The 18,898-nt window shown below is 40.5% G+C and overlaps 1 protein-coding gene across 3 annotated transcripts in view; it reads left to right on the top strand.

Annotated features, from left to right (window-relative positions):
* The first annotated feature begins 2,263 nt into the window (after positions 1-2,263).
* LOC143021476 (endoplasmic reticulum-Golgi intermediate compartment protein 2) overlaps positions 2,264-18,898 on the top strand; it is a 29,038-nt gene continuing 12,403 nt past the window's right edge. The window contains exons 1-7 of one of the 3 annotated variants that reach the window (XM_076179013.1): positions 2,319-2,356; positions 3,262-3,341; positions 3,801-3,908; positions 9,050-9,170; positions 10,885-11,040; positions 11,206-11,330; positions 18,695-18,786. In XM_076179013.1, the coding sequence (XP_076035128.1) occupies positions 9,071-9,170; positions 10,885-11,040; positions 11,206-11,330; positions 18,695-18,786 (473 nt within the window). In that variant the 5' untranslated portion in view covers positions 2,319-2,356; positions 3,262-3,341; positions 3,801-3,908; positions 9,050-9,070. Of the gene's footprint in view, positions 2,357-3,261; positions 3,342-3,800; positions 3,909-9,049; positions 9,171-10,884; positions 11,041-11,205; positions 11,331-18,694; positions 18,787-18,898 lie in introns of all 3 variants that reach the window. The other 2 variants (XM_076179011.1, XM_076179012.1) reach the window with 2 other exon arrangements.

The following is an 18,898-nucleotide window of genomic DNA, read 5'->3' as shown; positions in this document are numbered from 1 at the left end:
TCTTCATAATCTCTGCATCATCAGCAAATAGGTTTGCATAGCTACTAATTTCCTTTGCCATGTTGTAGATATATACGAGGAACATCACAGGAACCAAAACTGAGCCCTGTGGTACACCGCTGGTTATTTTTCTCCATTCTGACTTTTCATCTTTCACGAAATATAAGAAATATCTTATCCACTCAAGTATGTTTCCACTGAGGCCTTCTATGTATTTTTATTTCCATATCAATCTTTTGCGTGGCATTTTACCAAAGGCTTTTTTAGAGTCCAGTGTACACAGTCCACCCATCCCTCTATCTCAGGCAGCACAGTCAATGTAGAATAAAAATGTAGCTAATTTGTGATGTTAATTTTCCTTTTCAGAACCCAAACTGATTGTTTATTGATATTCCTTTTAGTTCGAGATGTTTCATCCACCTATGTTTTACTATCTCATTTAACATGCCTTGCTTGTGGGTTCTGATATCCTAAGTGTACTGTCCTGCATTTTTCTGCGTTAAAATTCAGTTTCCATTTCCTACTCTACTCAATCTGCCCATGTACTCTTTGCATGACTTCCCTGCCTTAACTATACGATATATTTTAGTATGATCAGCAAACAGACTGGCTACTGACTCCAGGTTGTTTATTATGCTGTTTATATACATCATGTTAGTATGTATCATACTAACATGTAACAAAAATAAATAAATAAGATAAGAATAATTCTTTCCTTAGGGAGAGTAATTCCCCATAAGCTTTGCTTCACGCTCTCCCTTTTCAACAAGTAATTTTGTAAAAAAAATTGTATATATGTATGTATAAATTGTATTTTATTTTGTTGAATAAATCTTAACTAAAAATAAACAGGATTGGATCTAGCACCGATCCTTGTGGCACTCCACTGTGTACTGATAGTCAGTCCGAGGAACCACCCCCGATCTTTACTCTTCAGCTCTCAAAGATCGTTTGGTGACAATACAGTAAAGAATATTTACTTTCAATACATGTGAATTTTCTCTGACAAATGATTACATAATCATATTACGTAGAATATACTGTATTCACAGTTTAGTAACAGTGCAATAAAGAATATATACTTTCAATACATATTAATTTTCTCTGACAAATAATTACATAATCATATTACGTAGAATATATTGTATGAGGTTTTCGAAATAAGTGTGTATATATTAGACACTGCTTTATGACTGATATTGATTTGAGAATTTTTAATGTGATATATATTTTTATTCTATTTATTCATTCACTTGTTTATTCATTTGCATACTTTATCATTGATTAATTTATATATATATATAATATATATATATATATATATATACATATACATATATATATAAAACACTTAGACAAAATGTTGTAGCACATTTGTAAATAATAATCACGAAGAACCCACAGTCGGAATAAAAGGAAACTTTAGAAGAATCTATAACTTCTATATTTCGGCTAATAGCTATATCCCTCTTCAAGATAGTACTTTCCTGAAGAGGGCTATTGCTAGTATCCGATATATAGAAGTTACACATTCTTCTAAAGGTTCCTTTTATTCCGACTGTGGGTTCTTTGTGATTAATATATATATATATATATATATATATATATATATATATATATATATATATATATATATATATATATATATTATATATATATATATATATACATACACACACTTGTTGCGCTCTCCTTCGTTAGTTTCTTTTTCCAAGTGGTCTACTTTGCATTTGTGAACAAACGTACCCGTGTTCTTATTAGCATTTATATATATATATGTATTTCTTTATATGTTTATATATATATATATATATATATATATATATATGTGTATATATATATATATATAGATATATATATATATATATATATATATATATATATATATATATATTCTATTTACTTATTTATTCTACAAATGTCCCTTTACTTACCTTGCTATTTATATTATCATATATTCATTAATCCATTTTAAACATATGTGTATCTATACAAAATACAAAACGATGTGAACATATAGAACATGTGATCAAACATTTCATGATCGATTTGATACCGAGCTCGGTGACATTTACTACTTTGGCAAACACGTATTGTTTACGTCTTTGCTTTTTTATTTACTAATATGCAAAGAAAATATACAAATTATTTTAATACTATATATAAGATATATATGCATATTTAATTACACGTAATATATATTTTTAATTATACTAGTAACACTACGTAGAAAAGGGGGAGAATATGTACATTTTGGTATATATCTTATCTAAGCATTTAGGATGTTTGAAATATTGGATAGATCATAAACACAACCCACAGTGTACACAAAAACTAAAATCAATATTGATGATAGGTATTTTTTCCTGTCCCATTTATTATAATGTGTATCTACCATAGCTATAGTCAGAAAACAGCTCATACTTTTTATTTTTTAGTATTTTAGAGCAATTCAAACTATAATTATCATATGTGCTCTGTTATCATTTGCAAGCTGTTGTTTTGATATGCCTGTGTAAAGGTGACCGATCCCTCGTCATTGATTGCTAAATATCGGTATCAGTTGATGGGTTAACAATTTAAATCCTAATTAAACTAGGTCGTGCAAGTTAAATTGAATTTTTTTTAAATTACGGTGGGTTACCGTTAGAGCCAGATTTATCATTTCCTGTTTCTGCAACTATGAATTTTTCTTTTGCTCTTGAGCGGTGTAATTTTCTAATTAAATAGATTTCAAGGGTAAATCTTTGGAAAAAAGATACTACCCCCAATGTTTATGTCAATAATTATATTGTTTGATACAAAAGCCATATTAATGTCAGAGGGATGTGGAGCCGCCCAGAGCATTGTGGAAGTGCTTAAATAAAGGGCACCAGAACAAAGAGCAAGTAGCTTACATATGCCAGAACTTCATAGAAGAACTTGAATAGAATATAGTTTTTTTTTTTTATATAAGTGCACACCTATGAGATATAACAGAAAATTAGAAAATTAACAGTTTTGTAGATTATAATACATCAACATAATATATGTTTTTCTTGGCGGAAATCAGTAACAAAAAGACCTTGCTAAAAGCAAATATAGAACCAAACATAGCATCAAGATGCCATGTTGTTGTCTGTCCAGTCCAGTTGATGTCAGTTAGACGATGGCTTTCACAATGTGCACTAAGTGTTCTCCAACTCCAGTTGTCATTAATAAGTGCTGTTACAAAGACGATAGGGCTTCTTTCAAGCTATGCAACAACTCTATTCCCCACAGTCTGATCGAGTACTTAATCAGGCTGTCAGCATCCGTGACGAAGACAACGACGGCGACCCAGATGATCTTTAGAATTACAGGTACAGCATTACTAAATACAACTTAGGTTATGTAAGGTTAGAATAGACAAATTTATCATCCTTTCATTTCTTTGACCTCGGCGCCTATCAAAACAAACATGGTGTACCATTCACCTGCCGCGACTTTTTTAGTAAATTGGTTTTAGCAACTTTTTATCAATTTTTGCCCAAAAAAGTACATATTGTGTTGATGTATTATAATTTACAAAGTTTATTTTAATTGCTAATTTTTATTGCTATATTGCATAGGTGTGCACTTTTAAAAATTTACTGAATATAAGAGCTATAGAAACTTTTAAATTTACTTAACATATTGTTTCATTAATTTATAGTTTCACACAGGAAGTGACAATGTATGTAGGGTTAGGTAAGAGAAACTTGTTTGGAATTACAAGTGGATCTTTCATTTTGGAATTACAAGTGGATCTTTTGGAATTACAAGTGAATCTTTGATTGTAGCTCCTTGTGGATAAAGGGTCATCCCTGTCTGCTGCCTACTGCCCGAGTCTGAAGCAATGTAACAAGACACAACACTTCCACAACTGGGCCTACCACTTCATTTATACGGTATCCTTCCCTCCTTGTCTCCTTATGCTAAAACAGAAAAAAATGAAGAAAAATTCTCTCAGATGGCATAAATTTGTAGTCCATTCACAGCCATTCTCCACTTATTCCTATCCTTTTGTAATTATAATATGTACAGTATGTACTGGATAATACTATTTTCATTGCATGGTGATTTTAGCCCATCCTCCCTTTCCGTCAAGTATTTACCTAATTGTAGTATATAGTAAAGGAGCAATGCTTGTTGGGTCCCATTTTTTTCTATCCAATTTACTATTATCTAACCTCAAATTCACGTACAGTTCCAACTTATCCAGTATCCATGATTTCCAATAATCATATTTAGATTTGAATTCATGTATTGTTTGAGCTTGGGCTATATCACCGTCTAAGCTATTCCAAGTATTTATGCCTCTATATGAAAAAATGTATTTCTTCACATCCTGTAGAAATGTGGTCTTTCTTGATTTGTTCCCATGACCTCTGAAGCCCCCACATCCTTAATCAAGAAATTTCTTCTGTCAATGCATCTACCCCTTGAGTGACCTCAGTATTGTAATCATATCACCTCTTTCTCTTTGATCTTTCAAAGTTGGCAGACCCAGTGCTTTTAGTCTCTCCTCATATGGTTTATCTACCATGCTAGGGACCAGTTTGGTTTCTGCCTTTCGCATTCTCTCAATCTCGTATCCTTCGTTCTGTGTGGGGACGATATTACTGACACATATTCCGGTCTTAGATGGATTAGGGTTTCAATTATTATTATTTTTTTTTTTTTTCATTATCTCTTTATTCATGTAGTGAAAAGCTACTTTTATTTTCTGCAGCGGTCCATATGTCTCACACAATTCTGCTGATATGTCTGTCAAGTGACGGGTTGTCTTTTATCAACACTCCCAAATCTTTCTTCTCTTTTTCTTTTGTAATGGGTTCACTTCCCAAGGAATAGTTCAAAGATGGTCTTTTGTAGTTATTGCTCATTTTCATACATATACCAAGGCTTTTTCCCCCTTACAAGGGAGGTAGCCAAAAAGGAAAAGGCATAAGATAGTGTTTAGATATTTTTGCAATATTCTACAGTCCTCATTTTTCACTCTTCTCATGATTTTTGCATCATTGGCAAACATATTGTACATTCCATCATGTCATGAACATAGACAAGAAATATTAGTTGGTGCAAGCAATGAACCTAGTGGAACTCATCTCATAACTATTCTCCATCTTGACATTTTATCATTTACTAATGTGTCAATTTTTGATTATCAGACATGAGGTAGCATTGTCTCCCTGTTGTATTTATTTACCTAATTGTAGTATACAGGAAAGGAGCAGTGTTCATGGGGTCCTATCTGTTATTCTCCAATTATCATACCTGACTTATTACTTCTCCAATTATCATACTTGACTTATTAGTGCCCCCCACCCAAAAACCCCATTTTCCCACAGGTCCCCCCAAATCATTGGGGAGATGTAGGCATAAGTACGTAACTTCAATATTTAATTACTTGAAAAGTATGCATTTGCGACGGAAATTATGTACACCATCGTTCATATCATAACATTTCTCACCAGAAACACATAAGCCACATATCAAAATCGTTGGTTGGGTGAAACTATAAATTGTCTCAAATTTGCATATGGTTCCAACTTGGGCTATGTCATCTTATTTTCCAATGATTAAACTTGTATTCAAATTCATGTATTGTTCCAGTTTGGGCTCTTTTGCCTTCTAAGCTATTCTAAGTATTTATGTATCACTATGGAGAACTATTTTAGACATTTGATATATGCAAAGGGGGACGGAGAGGGGGGGTCGCCGATTAAATGAAGCGGCCTAGCTGTGGATGTACTGTGTCTTGCGACACTGCTTCTGACCCAGGGCGGTGGGCAGGGTGCAGGGATGACCCGTCATCCAGGAGGTGCTCAGATGAGAGGAAGGGTGGGAGGGGTGTAGAGTGTATTTAGGGATGAAATGGAGTGGGAGTGTTTTTATGCCTTTCCCTTTTTGGCTACCTCCCTTGGAAGGGGGAAAAAGCCTTGGTATATGTATGTATGTATGTAGTTTTCAATTTGTTTTCATGCTCTCTTAACCCTTTCAATACGGGCCAAAATCTCGTGGGCAGCATTAGCTGCCAGATGTGCGATGTTGCGTCATTATACTCGCATTATAAAGAATAAAGTTACCGCTGTATTGCTCGTTCTCTTTCACCCATGAATTTTGATAACCATAGAAAATATGATGAAGCCAGTTTACAGAGTATGGGGGTCACGCAGGTACAACTACAATATATATAATCAAGATGCCGACATTGGCATCCTCACATACCAACTTGCTCCTCATGATGCATACGTAGGCGTCATCGTATCGAAGGGGTTAAAGCCCTCCCATCCTGGCTTATTTGACGGGCTGGGAACCAGTTTGGTTGCATTTATATCCTCTCAATCTTTCTTATATCTTGCACTCTGTGTGTGACCTTACCATTGATGCATATTCCAGTTTCGGATATGATTGAATCTTTTTCCTCTCCTTAAATTCTCTGGATAGGTTTGATTTGTTAACCTCGTCAATATGAGTTAAATATTTGCATACACATCAGGTTGCCTGATGTACAATGATGCATCACAATATGCACCTTACAAAGTATAAACTTACTGCTGTTATGCTTGTTCTCTTTCAGCCTGAATAAATATAATATCACAGAAAATGGGATCCTTTCACAGAATACAGAGGTCACTGAGATGCAGCTACAAAATAGATATAATCAGGAAGCTCATGCCAGCATCCTCATATACCTCACTCTCGGCTCAGGATACGTACAGTGAAACCTGACATTAACGGACGTTAATTAGCTGTGTTTTCAGTGTTGGAGTGGTTTTTTGGTGGCATAGTGATTGCACGCACTAAACAACAGCACCAAAAACACAGCGAAAACACCGCAGACACAGCTAATTAACGTCCATTAATGAGAGGTCTCACTGTACATAGGTGTTGTTGTATTCAAGAGGTTAATTTCAAGTTAATTTCATTCAGAACTGGAGACAGTGATATCTTTGTTACTGGCTCTCTCTAATGGAAAATCATTAAGTATAAGCAATACATTATGTTTTTTCTGCCATCACTGTAGCCTGGGTGTCATAAAGGATCAGTATTGCAGTCAGTAAAAAATGCAAAATTGTAGAATTCCTAGCCAATACTGCATTTGGCAAAATATGTCCTGTTCCAACCTAACCTAACTTAACTTAACCCAGTCTAACCTAACCTGACCCAATCTAACATAACCTAATTCAATTTAACATGACATAACCTAGTCTAAAACAACTTATCCCAGTCCAACCAGACATAATCCAAGTCAATTTAACCACAAACAAACATAATGTAATACTACATATACATACATACATATACCAAGGCTTTTTCCCCCTTACAAGGGAGGTAGCAAAAAGGAAAAGTCATTAAATCATTCCCACCCATTCCATCCCTGAATACACTCCAAAACCCTTCCACCCTCCCTCTCATCTTAGCACCTCCTGGATGACGGGTCATCCCTGCACCTTGTCCACTGCCCTGGGTCAGAAGCAGTGTCGCAAGACACAGCACATCCACAGCAAGGCCGCTTCATTAAATCGGCGATCCTCCGTCCCCCCATGCATAAAGGAGAAGATGGGGAGAAATCCCTACGGGCTGTGTCAAAATTTGCTCACACATACTACCTCACCCCACCACATGCATCACAACATCATCCATATACAACCATTCTCCATTCACCCTTGTCTTCTGTCCTCTCCCGTCCTTCCTCAACAGACATTTCCCTCTTCCCCAAAGCCCCCTTCACCCCATCCATCCACCTCATCCTAGGATGTCCCTTCATGTTCACTCCCTCCACATCTGCCTTCCATACCTCTTTTACTAGTCTTTCTTCACTCATTCTTTCCATGTGTCCAAACCATCCTAATACTCTTTCATCAACCCTATCTCCCAACCCCCTTTCCACCCCTGTTCTCCTCCTCACCTCCTCATTTCTCACTCTATCTAGCCTAGTAACCCCCATCATACTTCTCAGACACCTCATCTCAAACACATTCAAACTCCTCTCATCCTCTCTTATGTTCCATGTTTCTGCCCCATACAGTGCTGTTGGTACAATCACTCCTTCATACAGTCTCCTCTTAGCATCCATTCCCAAATGTCTATTCCTTATTACACTTTTTAATCCACCAAGGCATTTACTCGCTTCTCTCAATCTACATTCTACCTCCACCTTCACTCCACCTTTTCCTGCCACATTTGCACCCAAGTATCTAAAACTATCCACTTCCTCCAGTCGCTCTCCCTTAATGCTCACTTCCAGTCTACTGCCACTTTCACCCCTTATACATCTCATCACCTTACTTCTACCCACATTTATCTTCAGCTTTCTTCTATCACACACTCTCCCAAACCCTGTCACTAACTTCCTCAATCCCTTCTCCGATCCTGCCACAAGCGCAGTGTCGTCCGCAAACAACAGCTGGCTCACCTCCCACTTTTCTCCATTTTCTTTAACCATCTCCAATCCCTGACCCACTACCCTTGCATTTACCTCTCGCACTACCCCATCCATGTATAAGTTGAACAGCCAGGGCGACATAACGCATTGGCTGCATGTTATTGTGGCAAAGTGGCATGCAGTTGGTACTTTAGGGTCTATATGGGGTGCCCCTATGGACCAGAGCCACACATCATTTTGGCTGTGATAGAGGAAAATTCTGTTCATAGAGAAATGATGACACTTTTATACTACGACTGTCCCTCCGTTATGCTGTCCCCCAACCCCTTGTTACTGTCCTGTACAATTTCTCTGAATATTCATTTCCTTTTTCGCCTACCTTCCCTTTGGTGGGGGAAAAGAATACTGTCACCAAGTAATTCCACTAGGCATCCTTCTCCTTGTAGCCCCACAGGGGACATTCCTAAAAGAAAAAGCAAAAATGTAATACAACCTGATTCTTGTATTGGTGTTTGACAAGCTTGTGTGGTAGATGAAGAAAAGATTATTGTTGTGACAATGGTAAGATGATACGGCTCTTTTCTAAATTTAAGTCCACTTTTTAATAACATACATAGAAAGTGCAAATACTTAGATGAGTTTTTATTTTCCTCACAGGCTTCTTCCATATAAGTTGAAATGCTTCGAAGACGGAGAACAATCCAGACAGTGAAAAGCTTGGATGCTTTTCCAAAAACATCTGAAGAATGTGTTGAAACAACTCCTACTGGTGGAACAGGTGCATAAAAAAAGTCTTATTAGATTAGAATATTGACTGCAGGGTGACACATCATTATTTTACTTAATATTTTAAGAAACCTCTATGGACCAAGGCTACATATAGTTGGTTTTTGTTAAATCAAAGTCTCGGTTTAGAAAGGAATAATGAGATGCTTTTGTACTACTGCAGTTCTTTTGGACCTATTCTTTACCACTTTTCTGACTACTTGATCCTTGTCAAGGAGAACCAGGAGTAGAGGAAGAAGAGGTATGTTTCAAAGAGGAAGTAGTAAAATGTATAAAGACAATATGTTGGATGAGGAGGACGGGAGGGAACAGGAGTGGCGGTGAATGGTGTGATGAAAAGATGAAGGTGGTGGTAGCAGGAAAGAAATGACCACATGAAGAATTGTTGCAAAGAAGAACAGGCTTAATTTGTTCTCATGAACTCTCTAAGTCCTATCACTAATCAAGATATCTCTTCTGTAAATGTAGTTTATTCCCTTTAGTGACTTGAATAATGTAATTATATCACCTCTTTCTCTTCAGTCTTTCAATGTTGTTGTTCCCTAGACTGTCTGGGCTATCCAATGAATGCCTTGACTGGTACTGGGTTTTCTCATAAATCCTTTTGTGGAGTATATATTATTAACAGACCCAGTGCTTGTAGTTTCTCCTCACAGGAATTATCTATCAGGCTAGGAAACAGTTTTCTTACCGTACTATGTATTCTCTCAATCTTGCTTTCTAGAAGAGGATAAGGAGGTTTTGATTATGGTAGTGGGAAGAAAATTAATGTGATAGGAACTGAGAATGATAGTGGTATAAGGAAAGAGGAGATACAAAGAGCTTTGGATAAGATGAAAGCTGGTAAGGCACCTAGATTAGATAGATATATTGAGTTGATTATTTCAAACCTGCTTTTCTCTTAATCTTCAGATTTCAAAAGATCTTATGAACCTCACAAAGATCACCCTTGTTATCTTTTTGTTATTTCTCATAATAGGGACCTATAACGGGTACCTACAAGCAGTGGTCCCATCAACCCCCTCACCTCCATCACAAAGTGCAGCCTTGAGGGGCTGGCACTAAGTCTCTTGACTGAACCCAAGATTTTGCTTTATCAACTTCACCTGTATTTCTTACACTTTTTAACACATGGAGAGTTGACGACTGACAACTGATCTTTTCTCCCTACCGCTTTGAGCCAGTGACATAGAAACAGTCCTACACTATTACATCACAGACAACAGTCCAAAGATTCTTCCTAGAAAAATCTGTGGGAGGTTTTGAGGATGTGGGTTTTCTACTCGGTAAAACTTGAGGCAACAATTAATTGATTGACAATGACAAATAATGTGTGGGTCCAGTCTGTTAGGATGCTGTAAAACACCCCTTAAAGTATTTGCCGCTTGTTACCATGCAGTCAATACCCGAGTATGGGGTGAATACCCTAGTACGAGGTCAATATCCCAGTATGGTGTATTACAATGATATATGTGAGCTGTAGGTTACCTTGTAAGGAATCCACCTAGTAAAAGCATGAAAAAAAAAATATATATTATATATATATACCAAGGCTTTTTCCCCCTTACAAGGGAGGTAGCCAAAAAGGAAAAGGCATAAAATCATTCCACCCATTCCATCCCTAAATACACTCCACACCCCTCCACCCTCCCTCTTATGTTAGGACCTCATAATATATATATGTTTTTTCTCTTCTTTTCTTTTAGTATCACTGATAAGTTTTGGACTGATAATCTGGCTGATTATTTGGGAGTTCATATACTTCTTGGAAACTGATTTTAAGTTCAAATTCAAACCAGATGTGGATATGGATGAGAAGCTTATACTTAATGTGGACATTACAGTTGCAATGCCATGCAGATGTAAGTAAAATTAAATATGTGGATAATGAATATTATATAACTTAGGTTTATTGTTTTCAGAATGATAATTTTATTGATATTTTTCATGTATTGTACCATTTATGTTAAGAAGAGGGTCAAATATGGATTCTCTTATATTACTAATACATTTGTTTGTAAACACAGATGTTGGAGCAGACACGCTTGATCTAACAGGGGAGCAAGTTCTAACATTTGGAGAACTAGAAATGGATGAGACATGGTGGGAGCTTGATTTTGATCAACGGGCCCACTTTGAAGGAATTCAGCGGGTAAGTACCTTTCTTGAAGATGCTACAATGATATATATTCACTTACACATTCGAATGATGCATTGGTCATCAGGGTGAGGGGTGAGAGGGCTTGTCTTTGCAAAATGATATGTGAGTGTTTACTTGTTGTCTGTTTGAGGGTAAGTTAATTGTTGTTGTTGGACTGTCTGGCCAAGCAGTTCCGCCTTCCTTAGAAACATGATTGGAACAGGGTTTTTCCACAAATCCCTTATAGTGTATATTGTGTTGAAAGGATTCAGAAGGATGGATATCAAGGGGTCTGGTATGCAGCGATATAACTGTCGTGGTTATTGCTGCATAAAATAAAATAAAATAAAAAATCTTTGGATTACTTATAGGCCAATCTTTTGCTAGTAACCTGGACCAAGCACAGGACAAAACTATGGTCACCCCTTAGGACGACACGCATTTGATTAATTCATATTCATATGAATATATATATTCACTCCAGCAACTTTATTTATTTTGTAGATAAAATGAAAAATATTCCTCTGTATCCTGTAACAAGGATATATATGTATTGTAAAAAGATTTTAAAATATTGTATACTAAAAACAAGAATCAAGAATTTCGCCACCATTGTTGTACGGTGGGTTGGGCCGAGTGGGACTACAAAAAAAAAAAAAAAAAGACTCTAAACTAACCGAGCAAGTGGGTCTGGCCCACATCTATTATAACTCTTACTTCCTTCCGTTTCACTCTCTCCTTCCACTAAGACCCCAAATTCCCCCCTCCCTCCCTCTCCCCCATCTTATCTATCCTGCCTTCTAACTAACTATGCAATTCTTAAAATCTACAAACTAATTGAGCAAGTGGGTCTGCCCCACATCTATCATAACTCTTACTTCCTTCTATTTCAGTCTTTCCTTCCACTAGACCCCGATGCGACCCGAGTGGCGCCACAACAACACAAAGACATGAGTGTCGTCTCAAGACAGTTGTACATAATATTGTTACTTACCATGCTAAAAAAAAAAAAAAAAAAAGTCCAAAAGACTATAAACTAACCGATCAAGTAGGTCTGCCCCACATCTATCATAACTCTTACTTCCTTCCGTTTCACTCTTTCCTTCCACTAAACCCCGAATTCCCCCCTCCCTCCCTCTCCCCCATCTTATCTATCCTGCCCTCTTAACTAAAATCCACACCTTAGTTCACGTCTACAATATATATTTTTAAATACGTGGGATGTGCTCAGGAACCCACGAATTAGTGGTTAATTATCTAAGAGTCAGGTTTTAGTGACATTTTCTGAAATTGGGTAAAATAATTGTTATTGGACTCTGGCCAAGCAGTACCGTCTCCGAGAAACCTCATGATTGGAACAGGGTTTTCCCACAAATCCCTTATAGAGTGTATATTGTGTTGAAAGGATTCAGAGGGATGGATATCAAGAGGTCTGGCATGCAGCAATATAACTGTCGTGGTTATTGCTGCATAAAATAAAAAAAATAAATAAAAAAAATCCTTGGATGATTTACAGGCCAATCTGGTGGCTGTTGCCAGTAACCTGGAATTTAGGGGTTGTCTTATAGCGTTCTGTAGCTAACACGTAGTTTCCCCTTAATTAAGTTTCATGACAGCTAAGCACAGGACAAAACTATGGTCACCCCTTAGGATGACACGCATTTGATTAATCCATATTCATATAAATATATATATTCACTCCAGCAACTTTATTTATTTTGTAAATAAAATAATGAAAGATTTTTCTGTATCCTGTAACAAGGATATATATGTATTGTATAAAGATTTTAAAATATTGTATACTAAAAACAAAGAATCAAGAATTTCGCCACCATTGTTGTATATACAATTATTGTGTTATGAAATGGTGCTCATGTATTATAGACATGACTTAATATACATATATTTGTATTCATGGTCCGTGATCTGGTATCCACAAATAAATTGAAAATTATACACTATTCTTGGTCAGGGGAAAGGCTTATTTCTTGCCTTTATTATGTCCAATGAGAGGAGGATTGACTCTTTGTGTTCGCACTACTGGTCAGGGATATGGCGGACCCGCAGCCCCTGCGTCCCCCAAACATACCCACGCTACATACACCTACTCCGTATCACGCAGTAAGCATACATTACTTGGATGTGTCTAGAAGACTTCTTCATAGCCACTGTTACCATTCCTGGTGTCCAGTTTCTTTAAGGTCACCTGGTTTGGTATTGTGTTTGTTGACCGGCATCTAGCAGTGTAGCCTGGTACAGGTGGTTCATCTGGCACTGATGACAGGAATTTATCTAGTCCAGCCTACAGTCTGTCCACTGTACAGCCCGTGATATCTCTTACATCCCTCGGGAGGGCATTAAAGATCTTTGGACCCTCATGGCTCAGACTATTCATTAGCAGGGTCTTGATCCTTTCCGGAGCATTGGTCGGTATTCCTTTTCTTGTTATTTTTCTCCCTGCACGTTCAGAGGGCAGGATAGATAAGATGGGGAGGGGGAGTGAAGGGGGGGGATTTGGGGGTTTAGTATAAGAAAAGAATGAAATGGAAGGAAGTCAGAGTTATGATAGATGTGGGGCAGACCCACTTGTTCGTTTTTTTTGTTTGTTTTTTTTTAGTCTCGTGGACTTTGTGTTATAAGGCTGCATTCATCCGCGTTACAAACCACGTCCAGACCAACCATCCAGGCACACTATGCATCATTCATTCATGCTCTTTCGCCACATTATCCCCATTTACAAAGCTTGGCGACCCGTCAGCTTTCATCCACCAACAAAGACTTACAAAAGAACTTAAAACATTTTTGTATAAATAAAAAATAAAACATCATTTCTTCATTAGGAAAACATTACATCCAAAGACACATTAATCACATCAAATGTCACATCCAAAGAACACATTAACCACATCCAATGTCATATCCAAAGAACACATTAAGCACATCAAATGTCCTACTTCCGGGAAGTCGACCAGGTCTCTGATCTCTCTCTACTTCATCTTCACTGTCTCCGAGTCTTCATGTGCTACACCTTCGTCACTCTCAGTGTCACTATCGCTATCATATTCATGTTCAACACCAGGATTATGATCACCATCATCACAACTACTACCACTTCTGTCACTGTCTCTCGACTCTACATCACGATCACCCCAGGTAAATTCTCCCTCGCCTGGGTGTTTCCACAGCCTATCTACGTGTACGATTTTACTCGCCCGTTTTCTGCCAGGCAATTCTAGTCGGTAATTGACTGCGGATATTACTTCCGTCACCTTATATGGTCCTTCCTAGTCAGATTGGAGTTTCGGTGACTTGCCAGGTTTTCTCTGGATTATGCAGCCAGACCAAGTCGCCTTGGTACTGCCTCCACATAGCCTGACCTGACGCTCGCAGTTGCTGACTCGCCCAGCGGAAAGCCTCCAGTCGCCGCTGCATCGTCATCACGTAGTCACTATAGGTATGTGTGAGTTCTGCTCCTGGTGGTCGGACGGTAGAGAGGTCGACTGGCAGACGAATTTCCCTGCCAAACATTAACTTGGATGGCGTGAATCCCGTGGCCTCATGCTCAGCTGAACGATAGACCATGAGAACGTACGGCACCCACACGTCCCAATCGCGTTGGTCCTCCTGACAGTACTTGGCCAGCTGCTGGACAATCGTCGTGTTAAACCTTTCCACCATAACGTCGCTCTGGGGCCTCAGGGGAGAAGTACGAGTATTATTGATGCCAAGTAGACTGAAGCATTCCTTAAAGACCCGCGACTCAAACTCTCGTCCTTGGTCTAAGTGCAGTTCCCCTGAGACTCCTTAGCGCACGAACACCTCCACGAGGAACTGAGCCACAGTTTCTGCCTCGTGGTTAGGTAGAGCACAGACTTCCGGCCACTTCGTGAAGTAGTCAGCCTTCCTCATGCGGGCGAACACTTCTGTGAGCCTGGCCAGCTCCTCCTCGAAACTGTTTCCAAACACCAGCACGTCGTCTAGGTAGACGACTGCCGCTTTCCACTGCATACCGTCGAGTACGCACTCCATAAGACGCTCAAAGACTCCAGGGGCATTCATGAGGCCAAAGGGCATCACGTTCCAGTGCCACAGGCCTTGTCCAATCGAGAAGGCTGTCTTCTTTTTATCCTCAGGTGCCATCTCGACTTGATGATAGCCTGACCTCAAGTCTATGGTCGTAGTAGCGGAGGTGCGGGCCACTCTTCCCTTCCGCGCTTTACCTTGGCTGGGTGACTTGACGGCCTGGGATCTCTGCCCTCTGGGTTCCTTTAACTCATCCCTCGTGGCGAGCTCTCCATTAGGATTCAAAGGCACTTCATAGCCCCTCACTGACATCCTACCCTCCTGGAGATCAACACACGCCCCCACGCGATTAAGGAAATCCAACCCCAACAGGCATTCATCCTCCATTTCCGCCACAAGCACAGGCAGGCTTTCAGTCACCCTGCCTACGGCCAGATTCACCCACACCGGTCCCTTCACAGGTACACAGTCTCCTGTAACTCCGCACAGTTGCTGACCCACGCACTTCACACCACGTTCCGGTAGGACTCCCTCTCGTACGAAGGTCCTCTCTGCCCCCGTATCCACTGCCATCTCCACCTGACGTCCATTTATACATCCTGCCACCTTGATGGCGTTGGACGCCGCCACCTGACGACACCTTAGATGGGTTGGGGCGCCCAAGTGCTCTGCTGGGAAGGTGCCCCGGCCCCCAGCTGATTCAAGTTTCCCGCCGATGGCGTCACCCCCTTGGGCTGGCGGCACTCAGAAGAATTATGCCCCCGTATTCTGCAACTCCAACAGCAGGGCTCGAATACCTGCCGCTTTCCGTCCTCCAGCGACCGTGCCCTCCTCTTGCAGTCGTACTTTTTGTGACCTACCTGGTCACAGTTGAAGCATGATCCTTTGAAAGGCTTGGAGCTCGCCTTCCCACCAGGTTGAGATGCCTTGCCACTTGCCTGCGCACGCCGGGCCCAAGCACGGCTCGGGCGACGCTTCCACCCAGACGCGTCGCTGGGAGGTGGGGGAGCAGCAGGGCTGACGCTCATGAGAAAGGCTTCAAACTCCGCTGCCCTTGCCAAAGCCTCTCGCACGTTCTTGGGCGCAGCCTGCTTAACGTGGATCTGTAATTGCCTATCGTGAAGGGCGTCCACGAAGCAGTCTTCTGCCAACATATCCACTGTGTCCTCCGTGGCCATGGGGTAAGCACCCCTCACTAGCGCCTCCACGTCCTGCGCTAGTAAGGGAAGGGCCTCGTCCTTCCCTCGCCTCCTCGTCTTCAGCTGGACCCGGAACACCTCCGGTTGCCGCCTCCTGCCGAAACGACGTCGGAGAGCCCGAGCCACAATGTCATAACATCACAGTTGTGCGGGGTTGAAGTGTTCCAGAACTTCCTACGCCTGCCCTTTCAGCACACTCACCAGCTGAAAGACCTTCTCTTCCTGTGACCAATTCTGACAGGCTGCAACCACATCATACAGTGCCTGGTATGCGTCCCAAGACACTTTCCCTTCATATTCAATCACCTTCCTCTCCTTCTCACACCGCGTGACCTCACCACTCCACAAGCCCCCCGGGGTTGCAGTTTAACTGAACGGCACCCCAGATGTCTCCATGTGAGGTCGTCCTCTGGGTTCAGGTGGCAACAGGCGCTCCTCGGCCGTTGAGCGGGGGTGAGTAGAGACGCCGGTGGCGGCGAGAGGCTACGAGGAGGTGAGGGGGGTGGGGTGATGGTGCTCACCGCTTGCGAGGCGGGGAGGGAGGAAGCTCCCGCCACGCGACGCTCAGCAATTTTGCACTAAGTCACGGTATCGAGATTTGCTGCAATCGCCCCATTCTCCTGTCTCCCCAAAACCGCCTCAAGTGTCGATACCTTGTCAAGACACGTCTACATGTGCTCACGACACCTCTCTTCTATTGCATTCACCTCCTCCTTAACCTCTTCCTTCATTGCCACTACCTCTTCCTTAACCTCCTCTTTCACACGGTGGTACACGTCGTCAGCATACTGGTTAACGCGTGCCTCTAGGATCGTTCTCAGTTCCTCTTTCACTTCAGTCATGACCCGTTTTTGCTGGTCCATTTGGATCGCAATCATGTCTGTCATGACCTGTTGTTGGTGTTTCAACATCTCGGCCACTGAGCGTTGTGCCAAGAGCACCACTGACTGAGGAGATACATGTTCTATAACTTCCCGGAACGACACCGCGTCATCCTCACATTCACTCGACGCCATCACACTCGACGCCATCACACTCGCCTCCTGCCTTCCCTTAATTTATCTGTCTTTACCATCACCGGTGGCATCCATGATCACTTAAGTCACTTATCACTTCAATATTAAGTCACTTATCACTTCAATATCAAATGACTTATCACTTCGATATCAAGTTACTTATCACTTCGATATCCCACTTCCCACTTCTGGTACACCAATTGTTACATATCTCACTATACGCGACAAACCGTCTCTTTCAAACTCACCAGTTTTTGTAGCTACGTGGGCCGCGATCTGGAACCCACGAGTGAATGGTAAATTATACACTTGTCCGGGTCAGGGAAAAGGCAGTATTATCACTTTCTTGACTCTATTATGTCCAACAAGAGGAGGATTGACACTTTGTGTTCACACCGGGTCTAGGCTCGCACTACTGACCATGTGGGTATGGCAGGGCCCGCAGAGACCACCCCCCTGCGTCCCCCCAAACATACCCTCGCTACATACCCCTACTTCCTCTCCGAATCACACATTCATCCACGTTACAAATCATGTCACGTCCAGACCAACCATCCAGGCACACTATGCAACATTCATTCATTCTCTTTCGCCACAGTATCATCGACATTTTCAATAAACAGAGATCAGTCATGGGATTGTCTTTAAATATCCTAGCTATTCTTCTGAGAGATAGCTGTTCTGTAAGGAATAGTACCAGCCGTTAGCACTGAGCACAGAAGTGTTCATCCCAAGGGTGCGTATGGGTAAATACACCGCGGCGAACTATGTTCTGACAGGTACTTTCCGATGAGAATACCACCACCCGTCGGCACAGAGTACGGAAATGCTCATTCCAAGTGTGCCCAAGGGAACCATACCACGGCAAACTCAATGGTGTGTTCTGACTCCCCTTTGTGAAAAACCTTCCATTCCTTGTCCTTACCACTCGTTTCAGGCTGGCCACTTCCAACAAAGGTGACTAGTAGTGGAACCAACATCGGTGACACTACAGTCTGCAAGAAAGGCCTGAGACAATAGGCTGATTGATCTGGGATATGTATTTGTTTCTGTTAAAGTAAACAAAGTCAGAGTAGGTATCTTTTACATGTCTCCTTGTCATTTTGTGAGTAATTGTAAAATGTTTATCCAACTTCAGGTGAACAATTATTTGCGGGACCAGTTTCACTCCATTCACGAAATACTTTGGCGAAGTGGATATACAAACATCTTCGGGGATATGCCATCTAGGTAATGGTTTTTATGCAATAGAAAATTTAATTTTTCATCTTAAAGTTAAAAGTCTCAAGTCATTATTTAATCACTGATTGTTCTTTTGATTCATAGTTGAAAGCATTTGATG

The sequence above is a fragment of the Oratosquilla oratoria genome, chromosome 42 (genome assembly GCF_046742065.1).
Source record: "Oratosquilla oratoria isolate Oo_2021 chromosome 42, ASM4674206v1, whole genome shotgun sequence".
NCBI classification, from domain to species: domain Eukaryota; kingdom Metazoa; phylum Arthropoda; class Malacostraca; order Stomatopoda; family Squillidae; genus Oratosquilla; species Oratosquilla oratoria.
This window is presented reverse-complemented; position numbering and strand designations above follow the sequence as displayed.